The 24927-nt window shown below is 51.8% G+C and overlaps 1 protein-coding gene across 1 annotated transcript; it reads left to right on the top strand.

Moving 5' to 3' along the window:
* Positions 1–12687: 12687 nt before the first annotated feature.
* Positions 12688–22571, top strand: AWAT2 (acyl-CoA wax alcohol acyltransferase 2). The gene is made up of 7 exons (XM_003774960.3): positions 12688–13152; positions 18465–18575; positions 19045–19115; positions 19205–19409; positions 20299–20473; positions 20787–20986; positions 21646–22571. Exons 1-7 carry the CDS (start codon positions 13068–13070, stop codon positions 21798–21800), a joined length of 1002 nt encoding a protein of 333 aa, XP_003775008.1. The 5' UTR covers positions 12688–13067; the 3' UTR covers positions 21801–22571.
* The last annotated feature ends 2356 nt before the right edge of the window (positions 22572–24927 follow it).

Here is a 24927-nt window from a genome sequence, read left to right on the forward strand (position 1 = left end):
TCACAAGGATTGGAACTGGAAAAGGGCCCTTGGTGGTCACTCAGATCAAAGCCCTTGTTTTCTGGAGGCTCAAAGAAAGGAAGATTGGTCCAATGCCATTGGCGTTATCCATCTCTCCATTGATCAGCAAGAACTTCAGAAGGGCTAACCGTGTGCGAGGTGTTGTGCTCCCATCTTTTTACTCCGGCACAGTGAGCCACCCTTTTTTGCTACCAGTTCCAACCTCCCACTCTTGCCCCCGTGGCTATTCCAAACTTTCTTGTTTCTTCTCAATCCTCAACAGCTCCCACTCTCTCAATTGGGAGCAAATGCTGTAGACTTAACTTTCCTTCTCCCTCCATTTGCTCTCACGCGGTGACCTCCTGAGCTCCCCTGCAGTAGATTCTTCCCACAAAGCAAAGGATTTCCAGGGTGATTTATCCAGTCCTAACCTCTCTCGGAGCTCTAGTCTTGCATGTCCAGCTGCCCAGTGGACATCTCAGAGTGAAAATCCTGCCAACATCTGCAAGCTCATAAACACGAAATGTCTTTTTCTTTTCTCCAAACCTTCCCCCCCTCACGATCCTCCCAATCACCGCAGCCCACAGCCTCACTGTGCCTCTTGATCCCCCTCTCTTCCTCACTTACCCCATCTCTCTTACTCGTACAGCTGCCACACCAGGGCAGACCTTTATCAGCTCTCTGCTGGACTATTGTGGTCTCTCTCTTGCACTCAATTGCCAAAGAGCTTTTCCTAAAGGATGACCGGGTTCTTTCCCCCCTCACGGTGAGCTCCAGGGGCTCCCTGCCCCTCTCAGGAGATCTCCTATCTTTCCATCAGCCTCCAAAGCCCTTCACCACGGCACCCCTTTGTGACTTGCCCAATCTTCTTACACTTCCCTGCCCTCTAGGTATACGATGTGTTCACTTGCCGTTCCATCTCTCCTTGCCTCACTTTTGCAATGACTGTACCCTATGCTTGATGGGCCCACTCTTCTCACCTCAACCTTTTAGCTTTTTTCTGTGGTTTGGCTCAAGTGCCACCTTGTGCAAGAGGCCTTTGCTAGTCCTTTGAGATCACTTGCTTTGTACTCTGTATCTTGTACAGAGCCAGTTATTTACACACAACCTCCAGCTCTCACCCAACAATATGAGCTTCTTGAGCATAAGGACTGTGTCTTTGCCCTTCTTTGTCTTTTCCAAAGCGAGCATAGTGCCTGGCACACAGTAGGTGTTTTATATGTGCTTAAAGACGGAGGAAATGCTGCAGATACAAAGCAAGGCCGGGACTCTGGTGCTGGCCTCCTAATGGGGAAGAGGCATTGGCCAAGCAGGTGATCTCCCTGAACTTCTCCTGACTCAGAAAAGAGACTCAGCAAAAGAATGATGCTCACAGGGAAGTCTCATCTGGTTCCCTCCTCCTCCCCTCCAGGGGAGTAGATAAGAAACTGCAAGTCACACAGCTAGAACTTGCCACCTGGAACTCCCTCCTTTGTCACCTGAGCTGGGGGAGAGGGCCAAGAAGAGAATCTGCTTCCTCCTGCCCTGCCCTGACACTCAGTCCTAGTGACTCTTCCCTTTGAACAAATAATTGTAGTGGAGCAAAACCAATTAGCCCATTGGCCGTGTCTCAAAAGATGTGCTTCCTGCCTGACCGAATTCAGAGGGCAGGGGCTGCTCTGGTGAGAGCTCAGTACACTCCCCAGGTTCCCCTGGGGCCTCTGGGATCAAATATAGCCTTTTCTGCTCGGCAGGTAAAGCCCCTTCCAATATAGCTCAAAGCTATCTTGCCAGATTTCCTTCATTACTCTTTGCTCTAGTCAAACTGACCTTTTCTTTATTCCCCTTACACTGCCCTGCAAGCCTCGGCTCCCCCTTAAGAGTGATCGGAGAAAGTGGCACTGAGCCTGGCACTCTAAAACAGAGTGCCCCGAGACTGGAGCTAGTTGTGGGGAGCAGTTCATTCTAGCTCACTAGCCCTTTCCAAGATGGGAGAAAGGAGTGGCCGGTCTCCAGAAAGCCACCTCTGAAGGCCTTTCTGGCCCTCTTTCCCCCTCCTCTCCTCAGAGGCAAACCAGGTCACGGATCCTATCTCTTCTCCCACCCTCGCGCCTTTAGAGAATTCTCATGAACACGTACATCTCCCCTCCCCCCCCCGCCCCCCATACCTTATGCTTTGTATTTCTTTAGAGTTTCTATATGCTTCGAGAGCCACAACCGGCTCTTTTTTGCCGGTGTGGATCATTCTCCTTGGAGCTGCCTCCGCTATCTCCACTCCTTGCCGTCTCTGATGTTTTCTGCAAGGCGAGAGATCTGTTACACTCATCATGGCCAATGGCGGGCTAGGGAGAATAAAGAAATCCCCTGGTATACTCTGGGAGAGCTGCAAGGGAGACCCCAAAGACTTACCGTCTCTCAGGAACCAGTTCCTTCCTTTCTCTTCTTCATTCCCAGAATTCAGAGCCCTTCAAGTTGTCTCCAGAATTGGCGGGTTAACAGGGACAGTTATTGCCAGGAATATAGCCCCCCATCAGTATCCCTCAGTTTAGTGTGATTCCATAGGGGTAGTGATTAGAGTGATATATTTATCTATTAATAGACATTTAGTCAACTAGAATTACCTATATTGATACAGATTTGACACACATTATATTTAGGGATAATTGGATAAGAGAGATTCTTTCTTATAATAGGCCCCAGACTTGAAACTCTAGGCCCAAAGTTCACTAGCTTGTCACGGTCAAGTTCACTTAGCTAACCACAAGAATAGGGGAGCTTTGGGCCTGTAAGACCAGTGCCAAGGTGGGAGAGAGGACTGCCAGACTCCAGCCCTCCACCCTGTTTTGCTTAATCACCGTGACTTAGTCCAGCGTGGGTAGGATGTCCTAATGTGAGACAGAAAGTCCCTCCTTCCCCCAACCTATTGTTGTCCCTCTGGATCACCCCCCATGAGGAGGCGTCATCTTATGATCATTTAGTCAGTGAGACGACCCTTGCCTTGCCCACCTCGTGATCCCCTGTGCCGATGCATCATGTTTGGCCCTCCTGGAGGGTGGAGAGCAAGATCTATCAACTCATGTATTTTACTTTGGCCCTTCTGTATCCCTGGGGAGCAAATACTATAAAACTAAGACCTTAGAGGGAAGGGGGTATCTCAGATCATGAGGAAGATCTGAGGTTCACTCGGTTAGAGGGAGCCATGGACCCTTTAGTAAAGTGCCACTGGCTTGGAGCTCTGCCTTAATTTCCTTTAGTGTATTTGGATTATGGTAGGATAAACAGGAGGCCTCAGAGACCCAGAGAGAGCCCCAGGGAGACAGGGAAGACAAAGGGAGGTCGGCCAACTCCAACCTGGAAACCATGCGTGTCAAGCCCGGGGAGCCCCGACACTTTATTCCCCTTACACTGCCCGGCAAGCCTCGGCTCCCCCCGACGGGGCCATCAGACCTGACAGGGCCCTGGCAGAGCCGGCAGGGCTCTCAGGACCTGGACCTCCAGCAGCAGCCTGCCGTCTTTGGTCTGTTCCCATCAGGCAACGGGTCCTTTGTTCTTATCTTTATGGTCATTTTGCAGCCCATTATCTGCAATTCGCTGTTGCTCTGTGCCGCAGCTAGCCTGCTGCTCCAGGAATCACCTAGATTTCTTCCTGGATTCATTTGCATATCAAAGGCTTCAACATGTTTTTCTTTTTCAGTGGAAATGTTTGGAAATGATGAGAAGGATAAAGACTATCTATCTATCTATCTATCTATCTATATATATGTACATAGTTTTCTTTGTTCAAATATTCCTATTTTAGCTGGGTGGAAGATTCTGATATGAAACCTAATTTCTTTTGATTTCTGATAAACTACATCCTAGCCTTTTCTGTCTTTTCTTACATTCACCGAACAATATTTTGCAATTAAGATCAGTGTTCCTTGATAAGAGATTTTTCATTTGTTTGCAAATCTTCCCTAAGTCTAGGTTGGAGCACAATGTGTCTGGATGCCTTAAACTGACACTTCCTCCGGTGGCATCTGATGAATTCTATCTCTCTCTACCCGTCCTCTGATTTTGTTTTTGGCCAGGCAATCGGGGCTAATTGGCTTGCTCAGGGTCACACAGCTAAGAAGTGTCAAGGCTCCGAGGCTTGATTTGAACTCGGGTCCTCTCCTGACTTTAGGCTCAGTGGTCTATCCACTGCCCCATCTAGCTGCGCCCCCCTCCCTTCCCTGTTCTTAATATTTCTGGGAAATTTCTCGGGGCATAATAAATAAGCCTGCTTCTGGGAGATTAGCGATGATGTGTAATTAAAATGCCTCAGAGACACACTGGAGCAGGTGTAAACATACCACGACTGGTTCAGATTTGCTAGCCAAAGGAAAGCCTTTTTGAGTGGCTTTGGAGTTGAGATTGGGGGTGACTTCACTAACGACCCACTCCAGAGATTCCGTCGGACCCCTTGAAACTGATTCTTTGATTTTAGGTGGAGGGAGAGCTGCAAACCGGCTTCCCGATGGCTGGATGGCTGGGTCTTGTAGCCATTTCAACATCAATACCCCAAGGAACAAGGAATGACTTTTGAAACGCAGCCCAGTGGTAGCTGGGAGAAGAAACTGACATCATCAGTGGCTGCAGTTGTGACAAGGGAGTCTCACTGAAGGAATTTTAGAGAGTTTTGGGGCTCCCTTGTCATTCGGATGTGAACTCGGTGGGATAGATGCTTTGTAGGAACTGAGTTACGTTTGGATCTGCTTTCCCCAGAGAACTAAGCGGGTTGGGGAGAGTGTGCCCCGGGTGTGTTCTTACCTGGTTTGGGTTATATTTTCTCTGCAAATATCCCTCTGTAAAAATTAATTGATGTTAATGGAACTGAGCTGCTGCTTACTGACATCTGATGGCGAAAGGGGAGGTGAGAGGAAGAGGGAGAGCACGAGCCGTTAGTGGCGGCACCGGAAGATTCCCACAGCGACCATGGTGAGGACACATGGGAGCCAGAATTGACTTTGCTGGATAAGATTGCCTGAAAAATGAGATTTGGACTCTATTTGTATTTTATTTTCACTCAATCCTTGGCTATCTCCTAATCAGCTTAGCCCAGACCAGAATCTAAGCCCTCGAAGACTTAACCCTGTTTTTTTGCCTAGAACTCCTGCCAGGGACCTGCTGTCCCGTGGGTGGCTGCCTCCATTGCTCATTCTGTTTAGGCCTGGGATTTCACTCTAGTTATTTTGTTTCCATCCATCAATCCATGTTCCTGTGGCCCTTCTTTAGATTTCCAGTTCTTCGAGCATAATCAAATTGCTTCTATCATTACTCATGGAAAGAGTGGAATAATCTTCTCTCCGGTGGTTCCCCTCACTATACCAGCAACTTTCTTTTTTTTAAATTTTTATTTAAAATTTTTTTTTTAAATTATAGCTTCTTATTTACAAGATCTATGCAGGGGTAATTTTTCAGCATTGACAATTGCCAAACCTTCTGTTCCAACTTTTCCCCTCCTTCCCCCTCCTCCCTCCCCCAGATGGCAGGTTGACCAATACATATTAAATATGTTAAAGTATAAATTAAATACAATATTAGTACACAGGTCCAAACTGTTATTTTTATACCAGCAACTTTCAAATCAAAACATTCCTCTCTACCCACTGCTCCCCTGTGGGGCTCGTGTTTCTCAATTAGAGTGTAAGCTCTAGAGAGCAGGGGTTGATCTGCTTTTCTATCTGTATCCCCTACCCTACCATAGTGTTCGGCTCTCAGTGAGAGGTAAAGAAAACTTTTGGATCCATCCCTTCTAAGAGCTAGGGATCTACCGATCCTTATCTTCTCTCCCAGGCTGTACCTCCTAGTCCTATGGCATTCATTTGGAAAATTGTCAAGACTTCAGTCGCCATCATTCGGCTCTAAATTGATCCTGTAGGCCTTTGAGTTTGGTTTCCAACACATTTTCTCCCTTTGGATGGTGGGATTGCCAGTCTCCCATTTTCCTTTCTCCCTCCCGTCACTTTGTTCTCCACCCCCACCCCAGTGCTATGGATTTTCACAATAATATTGATGGGCTGTGGGAGTTGAATCCCCAAAACTTATTGGGGTTTGGGGCTGGTTGTCATGAGGTGCCTCAGAAAGAATTTGTAGGCTCAGACCATTTCTTAATCGAGAGGCAAAAATTCCGGTCCATGATTGGCAGTGGGCTAAGTTCCAAAAGGGAGTTAAGCCATCGGCAAGAGGAAAGACGCAGGCCAAGTTCCCCAGTGGAATTAATGACAGTTAATTACAATTAACAAGGGGCATGATGCTGTAAGGCGAGCAAAGTTCTAGGAGAACTTATTGCCATAAGGCAGGCAGTTCCTAGAACCAGCCATTGCGATGCTTAGATGCTTAGTAAGTGGGCTAAGTTCCTAAAAGGAGTCGGCAAAGAAGGGTTCTTTTGTAGGAGAAAAATAACCTCTAGAGTTGCTATCTATGGCTGGGTCTTCTGACTGTGTTTAACTATGGGGTCATGATAATTTTCAGATGAAGGAAGGAGTTTAAGGAATAATAAGAAATCCAACAAGGGCTCACTGCCACAAAGACCCTCTTAGGAGCAACAAAATCATTGCCCTTCCCTGCAAGCCTCCAAGAGTAGCTGTGAGAATTCCACTAGAGCCCCCCTAACAAAGGCTCACTTAAATTCAACAAAAGCCTTCTCTTCTCACTGGCCCCACCCGGGCCCCTAACCTAGTTCCCAATGTCCTGGGATTTTATTCACCTCATTAATATCATACCATTTCATTTTGTACCCATACTATCCATGGATGTCAGAAGACTTGGATTCAGGTATTACCTCTGCTACATAGTAGCTTGATTCTCCCAGGCAAGTCATTGAATCTCTATGAGCCTCCGTTTCCCTGCCTATCAAACAGGAATTACAGTATCTATATAGTACCTGTCTCCCGAGGCTCCAGTGCTGTGAATTGTAAAGTTCAGAGTAGTTTCTGATGAGGGTGAGGATGATGTAATGTCCCATCTGCCTTAATTTCCTTTAAAGGTTTTTTTTTTTTTTTAAATCCAATTGGATGTTTTGTGCTATATTCGCCTTCATTTTGGGGTTGTTGTTGAACTGAATTTGTTATTTTTCTTTCTAGCGACTTCTCTTTGGACCTTTTAATCCATTATCTGGGTCCATTGTGCTGGAGGGCTTTCTTTTCTGCTTACTCATTTCCTTGTCCTTTCCGCCTCCTTATCTGAGGAGATTCTCATTTGTGGTTCTTTGGTAGCTCCCATTCTTCTCTACTTTCCTCCTTTTCCTTCTTTCTTTTTTTTTAAATGGAGGGTCATTGATCTCTATTCTTGCAAAGGATATTGAGGGGCTGGGCTCTTATCTCGCCTCAAACTTCATCATCTCCTGGAACTTCACAAGTCTGTTCCTTTCACAGCCTTAGCTTTCTTAATTGCAACAGGAGAATGAATCCCCAGGCTTGCACTCAGCATTGTGAGAGTCCCAGTTCCAATTTCTGGACCTTTGGGGATCCGAGGAAGCGTGCGATTTCACCTGGGCTTTCCCAGCTTGCCTCACTTGGGAGAAGGGCTCTAGGCTACACGCCAGCTGTCCCCTCTGGACAGCGGGTATTGGCAGAGAGGTGGGAAAGTCCAAGCAAGGGAGACACTCGCCCTTGGGATTAAATCTGAAGGGGGGAGGGGGGGAAACAGCTGGAACCTATGCTCTGGCCAAGGTATCAGCACAGGATGGAAAGAAAGTGGCAGTTTATCTAGTGGAAGCTGGCGGGACCTGGGCCTGGGCTCGAAGAAATGATAAGTGGGATGAACGAATGCAGAGGTCTGACAGAGCCTGCGCTTGAACCCATCAGAGGCTAGGGAGCCGAGCCCGGAAAGTGACACAGGCGCGGGATCCACAGGCTGGCCACAGCTGCTAGGCTCCAGGAGCTCAGAGGTAGATAGGAGAAGAGAAGATGGCAGCTCACTGGAGGCTGGGGCATGACACACTGTGGAGGGCTAGTGGAGCGAGCCCAGCTGCGAGGCGCCTGGATTCTCCACACTTTTGGTTGGTCGCCCATACGACACAGGCGTGGGGACTCCTACTGTTCTTCATAGAGGGATCATGGGCTCCTAGTGGGAGCCCACTGCCAGGATACTGGGAGAATCTCTATGCTATTGCGAGCAGCTGCAGTCTTCAAAACTCAACAATCCCTTTGTACTCTGTCTCCTCGATAAGGTCCAGATTCTTCTGCAGAGCTCCTGTCTCTTCCTCAACATTTCTGTGCTGTCCCCTTCGGCGGAGGCCGGCTCAAGTCTCACGCCACCCTGGACTCCAGATTTCGGAAACCTGCCCATTACTTACTTGCCCAAGCTCAATTGGCCTTCTCTATTTGCTGGCCTGAGAAGGCCATGCTTTCACGTTCCTGTCTGCGCCTTCTCTGGAAGCTCACCAGCACCCTCTGCAGCACAAACACACACAGAGCTCACAGTACAACAACACCAAGGGCCACTAAACCAGGCATGCCAAGAGCCAGCACAGGTCATTGGTTAGACATGGACGACACGGACAGAAAGGACACCATTGCTACATGACATGGAGGTACTAGCCAGCACCTCTAGAGATCTCACCAGGACGGCATAATACACACGAGGGGACCTGCGGGATATTCACAGAAATCACTAACCTGAGCACCACAGAGCACACTGACTCACAAGCTCAACGGGATTGACCCAATAGCAACGCTGAGGCGAGCTCAACAGAGACACACAGACACCTGATGCACACTAGTCTCTATCATGGATCAACTCTTTTGTCACCAGACGAGCACCAGTGGCCCGACACAGATGCACGAGACATCCACGGAGCACACAGGACTACACAGACCCACGACCGAGACTACGACCACGTGCCACAGGGAGCGGTTTCACCGATGATCCTCATCCAGGACCACACATGTTGTGAGGCACACATGCTTTACACGATCTCTGTGCTGTTCTACACGTGATAGCTACAGAGCACACCTCGAGCACACAAGGACACACAGACACACATCGAGATACACACAAGAGCACACAGAGACACACACAGATCACACAAGACACACACCCAGACACACATGGTGAACAAGACAGCTGCAGAGCACATCACGGATACACACACAGACACACAGAGACACACAGACAGGCACAGAGACACACACAGATACACACAGAAACACACAGACACACAGAGATACACACAAACACACACAGAGACACACAGAGACACACAGATACACACACACAGAGACACACAGAGACACACAGACACACACAGATACACACAAACACACACAGAGACACAGACACACACAGAGACACACAGACAGGCACAGAGACACACACAGATACACACAGAAACACACAGACACACAGAGATACACACAAACACACACAGAGACACACAGAGACACACAGATACACACACACAGAGACACACAGAGACACACAGACACACACAGATACACACAAACACACACAGAGACACAGACACACACAGAGACACACAGACAGGCACAGAGACACACACAGATACACACAAACACACAGACACACATGGATACACACAGACACACACAGAGACACACAGAGACACACAGACAGGCACAGAGACACACACAGATACACACAAACACACAGACACACATGGATACACACAGACACACACAGAGACACACAGAGACACACAGAACACACACAGATACACACAAACACACACACAGACACACACAGATACACACAGACACACACAGAGACACACAGAGACACACACACAGATACACACAAACACACACAGAGACACAGACACACACAGAGACACACAGACAGGACACACAGACACACACAGATACACACCACACAGAGACACAACACACACAGAGACCACAGAGCACAGAGACACACACAGATACACACAAACACACAGACACACATGGATACACACAGACACACACAGAGACACACAGAGACACACAGACACACACAGATACACACAAACACACACAGAGACACAGACACACACAGAGACACACAGACAGGCACAGAGACACACACAGATACACACAAACACACAGACACACATGGATACACACAGACACACACAGAGACACACAGAGACACACAGACACACACAGATACACACAAACACACACAGAGACACAGACACACACAGAGACACACAGACAGGCACAGAGACACACACAGATACACACAAACACACAGACACACATGGATACACACAGACACACACAGAGACACACAGAGACACACAGACACACACAGATACACACAAACACACACAGAGACACAGACACACACAGAGACACACAGACAGGCACAGAGACACACACAGATACACACAAACACACAGACACACATGGATACACACAGACACACACAGAGACACACAGAGACACACAGACACACACAGATACACACAAACACACACAGACACACCCAGAGACACACAAACACACACAAATACACACAAACACACACAGACACACCCAGAGGCACACAAACACACACAGACACACAGAGACACAAACACACAGACACACACAGACACACAGACACACACAGATACACACAAACACACACAGACACACACAGAGACACAAACACACAGACACACACAGAAACAGACACACACACAGAGACACACAAACACAGACACACACAGACACACAAACACACATAGACACACAAACACACACAGACACACCCAGAGACACACACACAGACACACAGAGACACAAACACACAGACACACTCACAGACACACAAACACACATAGACACACAGAAACACACACAGATACACACAAACACACAAAGACACAGACACACACAGAGACACACAAATATATACAAACACACACAGACACACACAGATACACACACACACACACACAGACACACAAACACATAGACACACAGAAACACACACAGATACACACACACACACAGACACACCCAGAGACACACAAACACACAGATACACAAACACACATAGACACAGAGACACACGGATACACACACAAACACACAGAGACACACAGATATACACAAACACACAGACACACACAGATACACAGAAACACACAAAGACACACACAGAGACACACACAAATATAAACAAACACACACAGACACACACAGATACACAAACACAAACAACATAGAATACACACAGAAACACACACAGACACAAACACACAGACACCCAGAGACACACAAACACACAGATACACAAACACACAGACACAGAGACACACACAGATACACACACAAACACACAGAGACACACAGACACAAACACACACAGACACCAGAGAACAAACACACAGACACACAAGACATGAAACAACAGACACACACAGAGACACACTACAATAGTATACAGAACACACACTGGATACAAACACAAGACACCCAAGACACACAACACACGAGATACACAAATATGCTGCACAGCACAAGACACACACAGATACACACAAACACACATAGACACACACAGATACACACAGAGATACAAGCAGATACACACAAACACACACAGACACACAGACACACAGAGACACACAAACACACATAGACACACCCAGAGACACACAAACACACAGACACACACAGACACAAGAGCACACAGAATATTACAAACACACAAACCTAGATATACAAACACATAGACACACGAAGATACACACAAGATACAACAGATAACACACACAGACACACACAGACACACAACACACATAGACACAAACCACAGAGACACACAAACACACAGACACACACAGAGACACAAACACACAGACACTCACAGACACACAAACACACATAGACACACAGAAACACACAGATACACACAAACACACACAGACACACACAGACACACAAACACATAGACACACAGATACACAAGATACACAACATAGACTATCTAGAGACACAAACACAAGATACATGACACAAAACACACAGAGACATACAAGAAACACTACTATACACAAACACACACAGACACACCCAGAGTTACACACAAACACACACAGAGACACAGACACACACAGAGACACACAGACAGGCACAGAGACACACACAGATACACACAAACACACAGACACACATGGATACACACAGACACACACAGAGACACACAGAGACACACAGACACACACAGATACACACAAACACACACAGACACACACAGAGACACACAAACACACACAAATACACACAAACACACACAGACACACCCAGAGGCACACAAACACACACAGACACACAGAGACACAAACACACAGACACACACAGACACACAGACACACACAGATACACACAAACACACACAGACACACACAGAGACACAAACACACAGACACACACAGAAACAGACACACACACAGAGACACACAAACACAGACACACACAGACACACAAACACACATAGACACACAAACACACACAGACACACCCAGAGACACACACACAGACACACAGAGACACAAACACACAGACACACTCACAGACACACAAACACACATAGACACACAGAAACACACACAGATACACACAAACACACAAAGACACAGACACACACAGAGACACACAAATATATACAAACACACACAGACACACACAGATACACACAGATACACAGATACACATATAAACATAAACACACACACACACATACACACACACACAGAGGAATGAACCTTTTGATGTGGGTGTGGGCGGCAGGCCAGCTTAGGAGCTCCTGTCAGGAGCCATGTTGCTGATCTGGCCCTTTCCCACTCTTTCCCTGGCCCTTCCTGGAGCCCTCCCCTGGCCGGGCCCCTCCCAAAAGCCTGTCTCTGTAGCCAAAGGTGAAGGCAGGGACTGTCACAATGGGGTTAACCCATGTGAGGGGCCATGTTCAACTAGGTAAAAGAGCAGGTGGGTGGGCAGGGTGAGCCTGTGGATGAGTCTGTGCATGTGTCCTTATGTATGTGGGAGTCCCTGCGAGCGCGGGAGAGTTGACACAGGGCGCGGAAGCCTGCGGTTCCAGCTGGGCATCAGTCAGCGCCGGCCGGCCCGGACACCATGGGTTCCATCTCCAGGAAGGACCTGAAGGCGGCACTGGAGGTCTTCGCCATTTTCCAGTGGGCTCTGAGTGCCCTGCTCATTGGTGAGTTGGGCGCGGGCCAGGGCCACGGCTCCCACTGCGGGCGCCCCGGGCCGGATGGAAGGCTGTGTGGCTGTGGCTGTGGGGACGCCCCCGCGAGGGGGCACTCGGGGAGGGGCGGCAGCTCCCACCCGGCCGCCGTCCCTTAGCTCTCCGGGGAACGCTCAAGTGCGGGGAGCGGGAGCTGTGGGCAGTGGGCCTCCTTTGGCAAAGGCGCTAACTACGCAGCCACTGGCCCTGCAGCTCCATGGCGGCCGGAGGAGTGGCCCCGGCCGGCCTCAGGGAAGCTTGGCCCATCGCTGTTGCCCCGGACTTTAGGAAGCCGAGGGCTTTCCCTTCCTCGAGGCCCTAAGTGAGCCCCCAGGAGGTGGGGGGTGAGGGTAGGTGACTGGGAGAGAGCCTCTGAGACGGAGAGGCAGCCGGGCATTGTGGGGCGGGCGCCGGACTGGGGGCTGGGACAACCTGGCTTCCTCTCCCAGCTCAGACTCTCCTTGGCCAAGTAATCCCGGCCGTAGCATTTCCCACACTTACTGATCCGGGGGCATGGGGGGGGGGGCTTCTCTCTACCTCTGTCAGTCACTGAGTTTAGTGAATGCTCACTCTGTGCCAGATTGTGCTGAGCTGCAGAGATCTCCCATCTCCCTGCCCTTGCCTGGGCTGTTCCAGCCAGGCTCTGCCCCCGTCCCCACGCCCCCGTCCCCACTCCAGTCTGGAGCTCTGTTGGGGAGTGTCGTCAGTGCCAGGCTAAGGAAACAGCATTTTATTTTCGGGGTGATAGGGAGCTGCTGAAGGTTTTTGAGCAGGGAACTCATGAGGTCAGATGAGGACCAGTTATGGTATTCCCAGAATCTTTCTCTTGGTAGAGCGCAGGAACTTTGGGGTCAAGGCCAAGAATCAGCTGCCTCTTTCCCTCTCGCGCCTTCAGTTTCCGCTTTCATTATCAGAGCCCAAAGTGGCCTCGGCTCTCTCTCTCTCTCTCTCTCTCTCTCTCTCTCTCTCTCTCTCTCTCCATGAGCGGGGCCGGGTTCAGTGAGGAAGGGAACGAGCACTAATAGAATGTCTACTACATGCCTAGCGCTATGTTAACCGTTTTGTAACAATGATCTCACTGGATACTTATAACAATCCCGAGAGGGAGCAGCTCTTGTTATTTCCATTTTATAGTTGAGGAACCTGAGATCAACAGCTGGATTTGAACTCAGGTCTTTCTGACTGTAGTGTCCTCCTCCCAACTCTTTGGGAAGTCAACTCCCGAGAGCCCATGTCAAGTTTCGCTAAGTGTGTTCTGGATGTGAAGATTACTAATCACCTTTTTTTTTGGGGGGGAGGGGTAAGTCCTACCAGATGCTTGGCCACTCAGACCCCGAGAGCTTCCTCCCTTTCTTCCCTCTGCTGACCTGTCCCTATGATGCTACGTTACATCACCCAATCCTAAACTCCAAGCGCCAATTCGGCACCAAGCGGGGGGTCTTCCCCAAACGGAAGGAACCCGGGCTCTGGGCCTTCATACCCACATGGCAAAGCTGCCTCTGAAAGTCAAGAAGAGGCTTGAGCCAGCCTCCACACTTACTCCCACGGAGTAGCTGAGCTCCCTCCAACAGCACTGGCTGCTCCCCAGCTGCCAGCCAGGTTTTGTTTTTAAGGGAGCCATAGCAGACACAATCCAGCCGCTCCAGGAGGCCGGATGCAGAGGATCCCCCGGAGGATCTCCTACCTTTTGGATGTCAGTCACAAAGTAGTTCTTAGGGGCAGCTCGGCAGTGCAGTGGATAGAGCACCAGGAGGGCCTGAGTTCAAATCTGGTCAGCCCCTTGATGGGCCCAAATGACCAGGAACCACGATTAGGGCCGGGGACTCGGCTTTGCCTCCACGGTGTCCGCTACCCAGGGCGTCCGGCCCCTCTTCCCCACCCCGCCAGACTCAGGGGCTCCTGCCATCCTCATACAGACATTTCCCACAGGGGGCGCAGCAGCCCCTCCCAGAGTCAAAGGGGGCACTACAGCCCCTGCGCTCCTGAGGGGGGAGGGAGTGAATGCTACCTTATCCAGGCCTCACAGTTTGCATTGGAGGTCTCATGTAGTTCTCAGCTCAAACTTTCTATGTCTTTCTTTTTGTTTTTTGCTGAGACAATTGGGGTTAAGTGACTTGCCCAGGGTCACACAGCCAGGAAGTGTGAAGTGTCTGAGAGCAGATCTGAACTCGAGTCCTCCTGATTCAGTGCCCCAAGAATGGTGTTTCAAAGGAAGTTTCCTTCTTGGTCCGGCCCCGGGGGGAGAGAGGGAGAGAAGGAGAGGAGAGCCCCGGCGGCCGGCCCGACCTGCCAGGAGATGGCTTCTGATCCTTGAAGGAAGGGAAAAGGACCCGTGAACAGACACCGAAACCGGGAGAGAGAGCAGGGGCCGACACAGTCAGCGGAGGAGGGAGCGGCCAGAGTCTGAAGCCGAGGAAGGGCTCAGCACAAAGTCCTCATTAGCAATGAAGAGATCACCTGGGAAAGGGCAGTTTCTGGAAAGCTTTGGGCTCCGACAGCCAGCGGATTGTGAAGGGCCATCAGTGAGTGGGTGAGGAGGAAGTAGATGTAAATTAAGAGAAGGGGAAAAGAGCTTGAGGGCCTGGAAGGCTCAAGGGACCATTTTGTAAGAATAACAAGACTGGGGGCAGTGGAGAGAGCGCCAGCCCTGAGGTCAGGAGGGCCCGAGTTCAAATCCGACCTCAGACACTGGGTGACCCTGGGCAAGTCACTTAACCCCAATTGCCTCAGGAAAAAAAAAAAAAGAAAATACCTAGACCGATGTGTTCTTGTGGGCATCCAGGAAAGAGTGGAGACAAGAGACAAACGGGGACGTGGGAAGAGTTTCCAGAGAACATGAGAAGGGATGGGACTGAGGTGCCAAGGAAATAGGGTAGCCTTGGGGAGGGGGGGACTTTGGTCTTTAAAACTGAAACAAAAGGAGGGAAGCTGGGAAAAGCATACGGGCCTGTGGAAAGTACCCAGGGAGGGGAGGGGCTATTTGTCGATGGCCTCCGTTTTTTTCTCAGGAAAGTACGAGGTTGAGGCTATCTGGGAGAAGGGGGAGGTGAAGGTAGAGCGGGGGATGCAGGAGAAAAGAAGCTAGAATAGTGCCTGGGAAAATTATTGTCCAGTCAAGCAGAGATAAGGTGGTTTTTTTTTTTTTAATGGATTGCCAAGTGGAGATGAGGGTTTAATTGATGTTAAATAATGTGACTTTGCAGCGAACCCAAGCAAAATGGCTTTGTGACTTCTGGGGAACGAGCAGAGCAGGGGCAGCAAGGGTAATGACCTAGGGTTGAAGCTTAATAAATGCTTATTGACTGACTGATTAGCAGGGACTAAATAACGTAAGGATAAGAACTCCAGGGATTCGAAGGTAAAGGAAGGTATCTTGGGGGTTTTTTTTTCGTTCAATTTTATTTTATTTTCGGTTGCAAATTCTCCCCCTCTGCCTCCTTTCTCCCACCCATTGAGAAGGCAAAAAAAAAAAAAAAAAAAAAGGAAAACCCATTATAAATAGGAAGTTATACAAAATACATTTCTACATTATACTTATTCTTAACAAGCAAGAAGAGAGAACGAGGAAAACAAGGAAAGAAAGAACAAGCTACGCCTCAGTCGGCCCTCCGAGTCCATCAGCTAACGCGGATAAGCAGTTTTTTTTGGCTGAACCCTTTAGAAGTGGGACTGGTCACCGTGGTGATCACAGTTACTAAGTCTTTTGCAATGATTAGAATTTTGTTTCTTGGGTATCACTTGATTCTCCTGGTTCAGCTCACTTTGCTCTGCGTCCATTTAAACAAGTCCTCCCGGGTTTCTCTGAACCCTGTTTCCTTGTCACAGCACAACAGTAGCCCCAGTATTCCATTATGTTCATCCGCCAGAACTTGCTCAGCATCTCCCCCCTGGTGGGCCATCCCTCATTTCACGTTTCTTTGCTGCGAGTGTCTTTGTCCATATTTATTTGTGCGTCCCATTTCTTTTGCCTTTGATCTCTTTGGGGTACAGGCTGGCACTGTTGCTGGGTAAAAAGGCAAGGGAAGATAAAGGCAGGCCCCGTTTAATACTTTTGGGGCAAAGTACCAAGTCGCTTTCCAGACTGGTTCAACAAGATCTCGGCTCCCCAGTCAGCGTCCCTGTTTCGCCACATCCCTTCTAGCTGTTGTCAGTTTCCCTTTCTGTTATCTTAGCCTTAGTCTGATCTTATCGCTCCTCCCCGAACTTCCTTTTGCGGGCCCTCTCCCCGTCACTTCCGTGTCAGAGCCTCCCGAATGCAGGTGCCCCCTGGGTCACGAAACCTTGACCCACCCGGCGGCAGCCCTTGCTCACTCACCCCTCAACTAGTTTTTCTTGAGCACGTGGGGCCGCGCTCCCCCTCAGTAGAACACTCGATCTGCGGGCACCAAAGTCCCCATGATGGAGAATGGGCCAGTTTTCCTTGCGGCCATCCCTAGCCCCTAGCACGGGGGCCCTCTCAAACCTAGTGTAGACATCATAACTGCCGTTTGAAGTGGACCGAGTCCAAGGGGGAACCAGAGGCCAAGAGGAGGTGGAAAAAGAGGGAAGCGCCCCCCCTGTCCCCCACATCACTGAACTCGGTCTGAATCCCCTGCTGCTGGACCCTGAGAATCCACGTGGTTCTGGCTGATTCTAGCTCCCCTTCCCTTCCTCCCCTTGGCAAACCAGGTCTTTTCTCAGTCCCGGAGGATCCCCAGCAGCTTGACTGGGTTTAGCCCTTCCTCCTGTCCTTTCCCCCAAAGAGTACTTGTAACGTATGGGAGGAGAGAGGGCCATGGCCTCCCCTCCTTCAGGGAGGCCGGAGGTGGGCTCAGTAGGTCACAAGGGAATGCATGCTGGGAACACTGACATCTGGCCTTCGCCCTCAGGCTCGAACCCAATAGTTGTTGGGTGCCAGCGTGCTGGAGAATCAACGCGTGTCTAGGTATGGGAGAGCAAGGCCCTGGCTGGGTCGGCGCAGGGGGGAACGTGCTGGGGAGGTAGAAAAGCGGGGTTCGCATCTCGAATTCGGGTCACTCACTAGTTCGGATAGGGTAGAGCATCTCTCTGGCTCATAATGTCCAGAAATCCATTCCCAGTTGTGACAGCTGGGTTCCAGGGCCCTCGGGCTGCCACTCTGACCCTGAGATCTCTGCTTCCCCGTGGTGTGCGCTCGTGGGGCTGGTGCTGAAAGTCTGGTCACGTGAGTGTGTCAAGGTGAGTGTGTATGAGAATGAATGTGCGCGTGTGATTGGCCGGGGGTGGTAGCCGATTAACCCTTTCATGTTTTGTTGTGGTTCCCCCAGTTTTATTTGTGATCTTTTTCCACCTGTACCTGGTGGTATTCACGCCCTACTGGCAGCTGACCGTACTCACGATTATGTGGCTGATTTTTGACTGGAAGACTCCTCAGCGAGGTAGGACCCCGTAGGGCCCCTGAAGTCACCGGAAAGGGGGAGAGGCCCTGGCATGGGCCAGAGGAACACGGGCAGCAAGGGTGTTCGGTCCCAGCCGGGTCTCGTTTCCAGGGAGAAAGCCCTTGGGGCTGTAGTCAATGGGCCTGGGTTTAAGGCCCACTTTTGAGCCACAGCCTGTGTGACCCCAAGCCACTTGGGTCATGTCTTTCAGCCTCCATTTGCTCTCCTGTAAAATGGGACTAGTCATACCGATAGGGTGGTTGTGAGCAGAATGGGCCAAAAACTTCTGAGTGCTAGAGACCCGAAAACAAAGGCAGGTCCCCTTCTGGTCGAAGCTGGCCAACAGCACGGTTGGCTTTGACCATCTTCCGGAACGGGAAGTCCCGGTCCCCTCCCACTTCGGCCCTGCCCTCCCCAACTTCCTGGGAGCTGAAGGAGCAGGTTTGGGAAGGTTCTGGTGTATTTGCAGGTGGCCGGAGGTCAAAGTGGGTGAGGGGCTGGCGCCTCTGGAAACAGTACAGAGATTACTTTCCACTCAAGGTGAGTAGCTCCCCACGGCGTATCCCTGTCCTTTTGTGGTCTGCTCGTCCCCCCTTCCTTCCTGACTCGGTCTCCCCCCGCTTTCTTAGCTGGTGAAGACTCACGACCTATCCCCCAGATACAATTACATCATTGCCAGCCACCCGCACGGGCTCTTGGCCCACAACTGCTTCTGCCACTTTGCCACCGAGGCCTCCGGCTTCTCCCGGATCTTCCCCGGCATCACCCCGTACGTGCTCACCTTGGGAGCCTTCTTCTGGGTGCCCATCCTCAGGGAATACGTGATGTCTAGCGGTGAGTTGCCCGGCGACCAATCCTTCACACAGGAGAGGGTCCGAGAGGCTGGTGATTGGCTAGGGGGCGTGGGAGGGCAGACTCTTGCAGGCTCCTCTACAGGAAGGCCCCTCCCATGTCCTCACCAAATAGGGGTTCACATTCATCATCCCCGCTAGGAATATACAGACCCCCCCCCGGGGGATGCACGAACACCCAAAAAGGCAAAGAAACGGGGATGTGGTTGATGGAGGGCCTCAGGGACCCATCCTTAGCCTTCTTCTGGGCAAATGAGACTCATGGGAAATAGGGCAGCTTCGTCAGCCTGAAAGCCCCGTCTGAGCCCCGCCAGCTCCAGTGCCCAGCGTGTGCATTAAAGACTTAGGTGAAGGCACACGCCTGTCACGAGATTAGAAGAGAAAGCTGGATGGCACGAGCCCCCCAGAGGTCCCACCACTGGACTGGCCCCAATTAGGGAGCCTGGAGTAGGGACGGGGGTCCAGCTCTGACCGGGATCCAAAATGGCTCGATGCGGAAATCAGGCACGAGGAGACTTCTCGATTGTAGGGGCTGGGAGAAATGCGGAGGAGCTGGGGAAAGCGGGCCCTGGGCCAACGGACACTGACTGTTCTTTCTGAGCTTCTGAACCGCTGTGACTGGGGCATTTGGGCTTGGAGGCCCGGGGCCGGGCCCCTCGACCTCCTGAGGCTCCCGTGGAGCCTGTCGTTGCCCCCTGCCAACGGCAAGACGATGAGGGGGTTCTGTAGCTAGTGCCTGCAAGCGCCCTCTGTCCATCCTAGAGCAGAGCCTTTGACAACCCTGGGGAAAAGAACCTGCCCATTCTCCTGGCCCGGCTTTGGGGCAGCCGGGGGTGGAGTTTGTGGCCCTTCTGAGTCTCTGTGCCCTTTAGGAGCATGCTCTGTGGCCCAGGCCTCCATGGACTACCTGCTGAGTGGCAAAGGCTCGGGCAACGCTGTGGTGGTGGTGGTGGGCGGCCTGGCCGAGTGCCCTTACGCCAGGCCGGGCTTCTCCACGCTGGTCCTGAAGGAGCGGAAGGGCTTTGTGCGCGTGGCCCTCCGGCACGGGTAGGTGGCCTGAGGAAGAACTCGGTGGAGCTCAGGGGATGAGACCGATTCAGTGACCACGGGTCTCACGGGGGGTGTGGAGGGGACCGGGGATGAGGGACGTAGTGGCAGTGAGCAGACTCGCCTAGCGGGCTCCTGCTCCCAGCCCTTGTTGGTGGGGGGAAAAGGGGAAGAAGCCCGGGAGATGAGCCTACCTCTGCTGGCAGCCCATTCCTGAGGGGCACCCCGGGGCCCGGGCCAGACAGGGAGGGGCCGGGCTGGCGCTGCGGGGATCCATTTTTGCCCCTCCCTCCTCGGACCTCGATCTCCACAGGGTGGCCCTGGTCCCCACCTACTCCTTTGGAGAAAACGAAGTCTACGATCAGCACATCTTCACCCCCGGAGGCTGGATCAACCGCTTCCAGAAGTGGATCCAGAGACTGGTGCACATCTACCCTTGTGCCTTCTATGGCCGGGGCTTCACCGAGAACTCCTGGGGCCTTCTGCCTTACCGGAAGCCCGTCACCACCATCGGTGAGCCCCTTTTCTGGCTCCCCGACTGCCTCGCACCCCACGCTCAGCCACGGAAGTGGGGCGGCGCCCATCTAGCTGGGGAGGCGCCAGATCCCAGCCCCAGCTCCTCCCTGGGCTCCCCCAAGGGGACGGGCCCCGTCCTGAGGCACAGAGAGGGCGCCATTGGTGTTCAGAGAGGGAGCAGGCACTCTGGCAGAAGGATGGATCCCTGAAATACTGAGTTCTTGGGGGTGTGAAAATGGGGGGAGGGGAGTTATGCCAAGACAGAGCCCCCATACACAACACCCTCAGTTTCCTCCTCCAAAACCTAGGCCCTTTCCCACTCCAAATTCTGTTTGCTTTCGGGCCTCTCTCCTCCTCTCCTCTCCTCTTTCTGTGCCGCCCGATCCCAGCCCGAGCTTGGGAGAAACTCCAAGAAATGATTCCCTTAGACCAGGGATGTCTGTGACCTCTCACAGTTCAAAGTCTGGAGAATCGGGGGCCTCCCGGGGTCCCCGGTCAGGCTTGGGGAAAGGGAGATGAGAGGGAACAAAGGAGGGCAGGGCAGGGAAGAGAAGGCGAGGGGAGGGAAGGCCTAGATTCAGGGCTTGAGGGCCAGGGTTCCTTGCGGGGAGGGAGGGATTCTGAAGCCTTCCTGTTTTCATTTTCTGCTCTGGCAGTCGGGGAGCCCCTACAGATCCCCAAGATCGAGAACCCGAGCCAGGACGTGGTGGACGAATACCACGCCCGGTACATCAAGGCCCTGCGGAAGCTGTTTGAGGAGTACAAGGTCCAGTACGGGTTCCCGGAGACCCAGGAGCTGACCATCATCTGAAAGCCACCCGCCTGCCAGCCCCCGGAGTAGGAGGGAGATGTGGAGGCAGCAGGCGAGGACATGCGTGGAGGGGAGCTGTGGGAGGACTTGGGGGACCCGGAGACTCGGGGAGGGGCCAGACAGGGGCCGAGAGAGCCACGTGACCGTTTCCGTTCCTCACGCCTGACTCCTGAAGCTCCAACCTCGGGCTTCCGGAGGCAGGGAAGACGTGCGGGGCCAGGCAAGGCACGGGCGGCTCACGATTTCTCGTATGAGGGTGGCAAACTCCTCCCCGGAGCCCAGCAGACCACTGGACAGCCAATAAAAAATGCCAACTGACATGCAGTTCCATAAGTATTTATTAAGTGCCAAATACATGCCGGGGGCTGGGGGGGGGGGGAGATACAAAGGTTCCCGGAGACACGGGGCCTGCCCTCGCGGAGCTTCCAGTCTGGTAGGGGGAGAGGACACGCACACAGACAACTACCGCATGCAAGAGAACGGATACAGGTGCATACGAGACATAAAGTGCGACGCGATCAGTGGAAGGAAAGATCATGTCTTGATGGGGGGGGGGGCAGAGGAGGCTTCCTGGAAGAGGCAGCCTTTGAGTGGGGCCTTGAAAGACATCACCAGAAGGAACCCTTACGGGAGAACACTGCTGGCAGGGGGAATGGTAGCCACAGGGGTCCCCAAGCCAAAATAAAGGCAACTGTCTAGGGATGTCGAGGCAAATGCGTGAGAGGGGAGACGGTGCAAGCTGGAACTGGCCAAGACTATCGAAGCCTCGAATGCCAGGCTTAGGAGCTCAGACCTAAACCTTTGAAGAGTTTTGTGCAGTGCAGCGACAGAGCCGTGCCGCCCTACCGGGGCGACCAGTTTGGCCGGGGCACGTACGGCGGGAGGGACGGGGAAGCAGCCGGAAGCTAAGACGGAATGAAAAGCTGACCTTCGGACGGTCACAGCGGGGACGACAGCCGGCGACCGACGGGCAAACCCCAGACGAAATGTGCTGGGCCGGCTCGTGAGCACGATGACACTAACACGTGGCCAAGGAAGAAAGGGGAGCAGCTGCTTAGTCGGGCTCAGGTGGAGATGCTCCAGGACACAGGGCTTGGGGGCTCGGGAGAGAGAACCTGCCACGTGGCCTCACAGCTTTTGGGCTGGGTGTCTGAGAAGAGGCTGAGGGCCAGAGCGCAGGGGATCGAGGGAAGACAAAAAGGAATGGGGAGGGAGGGGGGAGACTCGTGGAAGCCACGGAGGCACCAGAAAACTAGAGTGGGCGCAGTGGCAAAAAGAGCAGAGAACAACTAGAACACGGGAGAGGAAAGCTCGGGCACCGAGGCCGCACTTCATAGAATTACTGAACTTGGAAGGCAGCTTGGAGGTCAAAGTTCACCACAGGTGCAATCAAGGAGGCCTTCTCCAACTTCTCTTTCCCACAAATGACCCTCTGGATCAGGTTTGAAGACCCTCCGTGACCTCACCTTGGACAGTTCCCATTGGTGCTTTCCTGACATCAAGGCTAATCTCTCTCTGTCTCTGTCTCTGTCTCTCTGCCCAACATGCACCCGCTCAGCTCTGTCCTCTGAGGACCATGTAGAACAAGTTCAACCCGACACAGCATTTGTGTATTTGTTACAGTCTAGGCGGCTCAAGGGTTGGCACAGTGTCCAGTCTTGTCATGGTCCCTCTAGCTTTTTCTTCCCAATTTCAAATTTGAACTCAGGCTACTTGCCCGTGAGTCATTTCTATTTGCGCAGCTACAGATGCCCTTGTCACTGCCCACCTTTATGCAGATTAAAAAATGATCCAAACAAGCCCCCGATCCAGTGGCTTCTCTGCTTCTGCTGGAGCTCCTGCAACTGTCTGAACCTTTGGAGTCTGCCCTAGCTCTGACTTCAGGTTTCCGTACTAGGTTTGGGATGGTTCCAGAACTCGGTGATCTCATTCTTCCAGCCTCTCAACCGGCCTGGGGTCCATTCTGACTCTTCCGTTTCTCCTTCTGGCCATCCTCATCCCAAAGCTCTCTGCTGTGCTTCCTTCCTTCCTGTGATTCTTGGCTTTCCTCGCCTGAGACTCCCACCTTCTTCTTCTAGAAAGCCACTCCCCCCCCCCTTTGGTGGCTATTCCAGTCCAGCCCATTGGAACCTCGGTGCCCCCTCCAGGGTCACTTTCCCACTTGCACTAGGACCTGGGGGTCACTTTCCCACTTGCACTAGGACCTGGGGGTCACTTTCCCACTTGCACTAGGACCTGGGGGTCACTTTCCCACTTGAACTAGGACCTGGGGGTCACTTTCCCACTTGCACTAGGACCTGGGGGTCACTTTCCCACTTGCACTAGGACCTGGGGGTCACTTTTCCACTTGCACTAGGACCTGGGGGTCACTTTCCCACTTGCACTAGGACCTGGGGGTCACTTTCCCACTTGCACTAGGACCTGGGGGTCACTTTCCCACTTGCACTAGGACCTGGGGGTCACTTTCCCACTTGCACTTGGTGCATTTGCATATAAATCTCCGAGGTTGGTTACTGGCTCTCTTTATGAATGTTGCTTGCCGGGACACATCAGCCCGGCTGCTATTCTTCCTCCTACATTATACTTGCTACTCTTTCTGCTATCAAGTTTAGCATAAATAGATTAGAAACTTTTCGTTTTCTGTCTCCTTTTCCACTTGGGGCCATCTGATTTCCAAGGCTCCTGGCGACTGCAGTTTACTGGTTTGAGGGACATTCGATTCCCAGTGGAGAGCTCCTTGTTTCTTCATCTAAATTCCAATGCTGCCCTTAGACACCGCCATTTGTGGCAGCAAACTAGTCCCTATATACTCTCCTCTCTTCCGACTCCCCCATTAGGAGGCAGCAGGGATGCCGAAACGCTCTTTGGGATTTTGCCCAGGACTTGGGCGCCATTGGGCAGGCTTGCTCTATTCCTTGTGGGAGCCTTTGCCCACGTGGCCAGTGGCCTTTCCCTTACTCCACCATGTCACATCCTTCTGCCCTCCAGTTCTTGGTCCAGTTTAGGATTCCTCTCTCTGTCTCGATTTATTTCTGTTTTTCACTTGAAGCACTTCTTCTGATAAACACTTCCTTCTCTCCAGTCACCTGGAGACTGGAGATGGCCCTTTCACTTTCTCTCCTCCGAT

The sequence above is a fragment of the Sarcophilus harrisii genome, chromosome X, assembly GCF_902635505.1.
Source record: "Sarcophilus harrisii chromosome X, mSarHar1.11, whole genome shotgun sequence".
In the NCBI taxonomy this organism is placed as follows: Eukaryota; Metazoa; Chordata; class Mammalia; order Dasyuromorphia; family Dasyuridae; genus Sarcophilus; species Sarcophilus harrisii.